Below are 6,584 nucleotides of genomic sequence, written 5' to 3' on the forward strand. Positions count from 1 at the left end.
GCCCCTGCTTCTTCTCTGCCTGATACTTGGGTCCTCCTCTCCCTGGACAGCAGGGAGGTCAAGCCTAGCCTCAACACTGGGGGTGGGAGCGGGGGAGTTGATGTGTGTGTGTGTCTGTGTGGCATTCCTGTTTGCTTCAGGGTCTCTGCCCAGCCCAGTTACTAACCATTCTCCAAGAGGAAAGGTCTCCTCCAAAAGTCCCTGTGCTAGTGGTGGCATGATGGCAAAAACGTGAAAACTCTGTAACTGGCCTTTCAAGGAAGGGTGAGAAGAAGGCCGCGCTGTCAGCTGAGGAATAGCAGGGACCAAGATGACCGCTTTCACTTAGCTTTAAATAAATGTTCTGTGATTTTTTTTTTTTTGTATGCTGTATGGCAGAGTTACATTTCATTATTTTTCCATATGAGAATTTCATTATTGCAGCACCATTTGTTAAATTTTTGTTTGTTTGGGTTTTTGTTTGTTTGCTTGCTTGTTTGTTTTTTGGGGAAATGCATGGGCTGGGAATCAAACACGGGTCTCCCGCATGGCAGGCGAGAAGTCTACCACTGAATTACCCTTGCACTCCCCTCTGTGATGTTTTATATTGGTTTTTCTAAACAAATATATAACTTTTTATTGTGGTAACATATACACAATTCAAAATTCCTCATTTTAACTATTTGCAAGTGTCCATTCAGTACCATTAATTACATTCACAATGTCATGCCATCACCACCATCCATTACCAAAAATCTTACCCCGAACAGAAACTCTGTACCCATTAATCATTGATACCCACTCCAACGTACCCCCCAAAACCCGTCCCTGCTAATCTCTAATCTACATTGTCTCTATGAGTTTGTATATTGTAGGTGTTGTATAGAAGAGAAATCATAATATTGTCCTTTTATGTCTAGCTTATTTCTCTCAACATTATGTCTTCAAGGGTCATCTATCTGTAGCGCATGCCAGCACTTAACTTTTTATATGGCTGAATAATATTCCTATGGATATATCACATTTTGTTTATCCATTCATCTGTTGATGGACACTTGGGTTGTTTCTACCTTTCGGTTAGTTGTGAATAATGCTGCTGTGAACATAAACGTACAAATATCTGTCTGAGACCCTTGCTATCCATTCTTTGGGGTATGCATATATATATGTAGATGTGAGATTGCCAGGCCATATGATAATTCTATGTTCAAGTTTCTGAGAAACCACCAAACTGTTTCCACAGTGACTATACCATTTTATGTTCCCATCAACAATGAAATTCTCCACATTATCATCAACACTTCTTTTTGTTTTTAAAGATAATAGCCATCCTAGTGGGTATGAAGCCTATACTAGCTTTTAAAGTTATGTCTGCTGTTATATCATGTCTATTTAAAACCATATTAAACTCTTTCATGGCAGGGACCGCATCTTCTTTTTTTCTTTTTAGGGACCCTATCTCAAGCGTCCACTCTGTCCCTCTTAGGCCCCGCAGTGCTGCTCATATGTAGCTGAAGCTGCCAGAGACCACCCCTTCCTGTGAGCCTTTTGGTCTGCATCTTTGGGACTGGGCTGTTTTCCCCAGGACTGAGGTTAAGTTGCTAGTACACCTGGAGAGGCTGGAAAATGCCAGGAAAGCAGCAGCTCACCTCCCGTTCCCCTAGCCCTCAACCTGTTCCTTGGAGGAGTGTAAATACCCCAGCGCCCAGGTGGGGCAATTCTGAGAAGAGGGTTTTGTATTGTTTCCCAGGGTTTCCCATGGGATGAAGCTCCAGTTGCCCAGTGTGGAGCTTGGCGGCTGCACGGTGTACCCTTGGCTGTCTTCCCTCCCCGTATCATTTTTCTACTGATGTTTCCTTCAAAGCCCAAATAATCTATGTTTGAATCCTTGTCTCAGGATCTGCTTCTAAGAGAACCCAAAATAAGACACAACACTTGTGGAAGGAAAGAATATTAATTTAGGAGACGCAGCATAGTAGTGCATGTTTTAACGCTGCAGAACTTTGCTTAAAACACTGTCTTGGGGAAGGGGGAAGGGCCCATTTATAAGAGGAACAATGTTCCTTTTGTGCTTTCCCTTAACAACCTTGCACGGATGAAGTTCTGGAACCCACTTATTTTGAAGACCATATAAGGACAGGGAGTGTATTTAATTAAAAACAAAGAGTCTCTGGGATATTTGAAGCATTTTTCTTCAGCTTACAGAAGCGTGTCCTGTGCAAGGAGTTTTAACCATGAAACTAGTTTAAGATGGAAACATATAATCAACATACTTTCTTTTCTTTGGAGGGGTAGATCATAGATACCTGTGATGATGTAACCAAGAAGTTAGGATATAGGGGAGATCATGATTACTTAATCATTATATAGATATTCCTTTTTAATTTCTGGTATAGTAGAGGGGACAGAGGGAAATACCTGAAATCCAGCTGCCTTGATCTCTGACAATGATTGTATAGCCTTTATCTTGTGCCCTTGTGATTGTAAAAACCTGTGACTAACCTTCACTTGTACCCATTTTATCCAGTTTTTCGACTATAGAGTCTTATGATCACTAAAGACAGCCCCCATATATCTGCTAATGAAGGGTCTGGGTCAGCCCAGAACTAACCCACCCCAAGTCCAAAGTTACCTTGATAACCAAAACTGGATCTAACCAAAATCGGCCTGCTGACACGCGCAGTAACTTAGACGTTAGCCATAAGCGATCTACACCTCATAATAATACTAAAAATCACGCCCATCATCATATTAACGCTGCCATTTTCTTACATACGTTCTGTGACTAAGCGCGTAATCAGTGCGTCCTCAACTAGACCACCTCTAGCTACATCATCGCGGGCCGCTCTGCTCATTGTCCTACAACCTGCCCATCTTTTAATACCATAAAACATCAGAATTACTGCAGTTTGGGAGGGCAGATTTTGGGGCCAAGTAGACATCTGTTTTTCTGCTACAGGTGCCTGGCAATAAACTTTTCTCTCTTTGAAACCCTGGTGTTTCAGGAATTGGCCATTTGAGTGCACAAGGCAAAGCATCCACCATCTTTGTCCAGTAACAATGAGAAAAGAAAAAACAAAGGTAGATGCCAGTTTAGTAGAGAAAAAGAAAATACTTAAAAGAACCTGGTTCATGAAATTGCTTATGCCTTAAGGAACGCTGGCTTCCTTTGGCAAGTAAGTGCATACTGGTGAAGGGAGAAATTGAGCTCATTAACATACCAGATGTCTGCTCCTCTCAGATCTAGGTCTGATTTCCTTTTATTATTATTTTTTTTAACACATAAACTTGTGGTCAGGATGAGTTACGCTATCATCAGGGTCGAGGGCGGTTTTTCACTCAGGCAGGGTAGTAGCTACGTCGGGGGGTAGGATTTTGGGGGTAAGGGTTCCTTCAGAGTAGTGATTTTAGGGTAGTCAGCCTTCAATGCCGGCTGCCTGCTGTTGGGGCTGCAATCTTTGTGTGAGAGGTAGGGGAAGGTCTCGGGCGTCTCCTCCACACCGGAATCAGAGTGGAAGCCCTTGAGAGCCAAAATCCGGTACCGCTTCCTCCGATTCAGTTTATATATACGAATCCTTTCTTTTTCAGCCTCAGGGTCAGCAAGAACTCCGTCCCAACGCAGACTTTCATTGATCTGGTTCGAAAGTTTCTCTTCTATTTTGGCAAAATGGAGGCGGCTTGCAGTGGAGGAATAAGGAGGGATATGCCTGTTTTCCTCTTTGTCCTGTTTGTGCTCTTGTTTCGGGCTGTGATCTTTGCTGGGACTTAGGATGTCGTGAAAGGATGAAGAAAGCGACTGATTCTTCAGGCTTAGACTCTGATGTTTATCTGCTGAGCAGACAAGCAGCGTTAGAGGTGATGCCTGCCCTAAGCCTTTTGGGGATGATGCCCAAAGCACTAAACAGGTAAAGACGGTGAGGCCCCTCCTCACCTGGGCTCAGACCTCCCAGGCCACCAGCCTCATACACCCAGCAGACTTGTGCTTTGGGTCAGGCATTTGGGGGAGGCAGGGACCATTTATGGAGCACCTTATAAGTCAGGCCCTCTGGATAAAGCCCCAGGTGAGTAAACTGAGGCTCCAAGAGTTCTGGTGACTTGCCAGTGTCACACAGCGAGTGGCTGAGAAAGGGTCGGAATGCAGGGCTGGCTTCCAGTGCCCTGTTTCTTCCAGCTGTGCTTAACCTCCAGATGTCACCAGGGCCCTTTCTAGTTCTAGGAGCCTGTGACCCTAGCACTAGGCGAGACACACCATGATGAGAGAACTGGAGAACAGAAAAGTTTCCTAAATTTGACTAAGGAAAGTAATTTCTACCAAACCAGGAAATAATGTCTGTTCTATGGCTTGCATTGATTTTTTTTTTTTTTAACATTAATAGCATTTAAGAATTCTATAGCACACATATAACATACTAGCTTGGTTCTTATATCAACTCCTCCTACTATTTTCTGGAAGAAAGAGACATCTGCCCACTCCGATTCCCACCCCCAGAAAAAAAAAAAAGAAAGAAAAACAGCCTCTCTTCAAGTTTCTCTACCTTCTTACTCCCTGAAAACTATTTGGGGTTCTCTGCTGACAGCTTGTGGTACATGCCACTGTAATTTCTTGATTCAAAAGCTAAGCTAAAAAGACAAACATTTTCCTAATTTGGTGTTGCTGATTACATACACATAGGGTGCTTTTGACCTAAACCTCAGAATTGCTTTCTTGCCTTTTTATTATAATTCCACCTGAAGAACTCATTACAATCACCCCATTGCTCCTGTCCCCACACTGTAAGGTTGACAAGGGGGAGGCTGCTATTCCTCCTGTCTCCATCTTTCCTGCACACAAAGGGCCAGGGCGCAGAAACCGGAGCCCCAGACCAGCCATGCTAGAGTCAGGGCTCCTGTGCCAGGGCCAATGAAAGCCACCTCCTTGGCAGCCAAAGCCTCTGAGGTGGACCACAGAGGTGACAGTGGGGACGTTCAGCCCTCACAGACAGGTGCCCTGAATTCTAGGTCATTGTTGCACTCTCTTTCCACAAAGTGGGTGCTCAGTGCCTTTGTCGATGTATCTGGGGGTTCTACGAGAGGGAGCTTAGTGAGTTGTTCTGTGGGTTTGTGGCAGGTGTTGGCAGGGTATGTGTGTTATGGAGGTGTCCACAAGAGACTGCGTGTATCCTGGCATATGCGTGATGGTTTGTGTACAAGAACTGTTTGGGAATCTATGCATGTGTGTGTGATGTAATAGCTGGATGTGTGTGCAGACCATGTCTGTGTTCATTGTTCTTTAGTGGTGTTAAATTGATGTGAAGGAGTGTGGCGAGGGCATTTGGGAATATACAAGTGCAGCATGGCAGTGACTGGTGTGACGGGCGTTTGGGGGAGGACAGGCCACCCCTTTGCAAATGTGTTGGGAGGAAGGTCTGTGCAGGGAGGCTGCTCTGTCTGCATTTACGCAGATGTCTACACTGCACCTAGAGGCAACTGACTGTGACATATGACAGCGTGAGGAGGGTCTCCAGGCAGAAGGCAGGAAGTGTGCTCATGAATGAGTGTCTCTAATGTGGTGTCTTAGTGTCTCTGGGTTTGGGGAAAGTAGGGCTTAAGAGTTCTGTAGGGAACGTGCAGATGTCAGGGATTAAGTCTTAATTGAGGGGTTAGGAGGGTCTGTGTAAAGCTAAGAGTCCTTGTGTGGGGCTGGCAGTCTCCGTGGGAATGGGTGTGTGTGTGGGGGGGGGGTATCTGCGGGGTTCTTTCTGCAGGTTGAGGGTTCCTTTGGATTTCAAAAAGTCTCGCGAGGATGGGTGGGCTTCTGTGGGATTTGGTCGTCGCTGTGTAGGGTTTGCAGATGATGGAATCTCTGTGCGATTAAGGGGTCTCTGTGTAGGCTAGGGAATCTGTGGACAGGGTTGATCTTTATGGGAGCCCCTGAATGGCAGCAGCGAGTTTCTGGTTCTGGCCTGAGGTGGTCTCTAGGCAGGTGGCCTAGAGATGTGGCCGGGGGGTTCTCAGTGGGACTCGGACAAGAAGCTGCCGCGCCTCTTACCGTCCCCCTTGCTCGACCCCTTGCTCTTTTTCTTCTTCTTTTTCTTCTTCTTCACCTTCCGTTTGGCCAGCTCGGAGGCACTGCCCGTGATAGGGGGCAGTTTGGACCCCTGCGAGTCCGCAGTGCGGCCCTCCCGCTCCTCTTCCTCGTCGTCCTCGCCCTCCCCGCCGTACCCCGACGTCCCGGCCCCACCGCGGCCGTCCATCCGCCTGCGGGACCTTGACCTGCGCTGGAGCACCCCACAAGCTGCTGCCGCCCGGGCCCGCGGCTGCCGGCGCGAACCGCTGGGTCAAGGCCACGCGTCTCCGTGGCAACCACCCTATTCCGCGCGTGCGCAGTCAGGGAGCAGCCGCTCTGGAAGTAGGTATGCGCGTGCGCGCTTTCGCCTGAGCGTTTCCGTTAAGGTGGTGGGAAAGGGAAGAAGGGGGAGAGATCTAAATGCTTGGGCTGGGCCACAGCTCGTCCACGCCTGGACCTTTAAAATTGCGATTTAATCTCTCCTAAGTTTTTAGAACCCAAGGGTATGTCACTGGCTTCTCAAGCTCAACATATCCCAACCAATCTTACTTCTCCATCC

General features: G+C 46.7%; 1 protein-coding gene across 2 annotated transcripts; it reads right to left on the bottom strand.

The window, feature by feature from the left end:
- Positions 1-3,189: 3,189 nt before the first annotated feature.
- Positions 3,190-6,316, bottom strand: LIAT1 (ligand of ATE1). 2 transcript variants are annotated; one of them, XM_077163092.1, is made up of 2 exons: positions 6,008-6,316; positions 3,190-3,810 (listed from the first exon to the last, which is right to left on the bottom strand). In XM_077163092.1, exons 1-2 carry the CDS (start codon positions 6,210-6,212, stop codon positions 3,335-3,337), a joined length of 681 nt encoding a protein of 226 aa, XP_077019207.1. In that variant the 5' UTR covers positions 6,213-6,316; the 3' UTR covers positions 3,190-3,334. The 2 variants fall into 2 exon arrangements, with proteins under 2 accessions (XP_077019207.1, XP_077019208.1); XM_077163093.1 differs by having other exon boundaries at positions 3,191-3,807; positions 6,008-6,313.
- Positions 6,317-6,584: the final 268 nt, after the last annotated feature.

This window comes from Tamandua tetradactyla, chromosome 6, assembly GCF_023851605.1.
Source record: "Tamandua tetradactyla isolate mTamTet1 chromosome 6, mTamTet1.pri, whole genome shotgun sequence".
NCBI classification, from domain to species: Eukaryota; Metazoa; Chordata; class Mammalia; order Pilosa; family Myrmecophagidae; genus Tamandua; species Tamandua tetradactyla.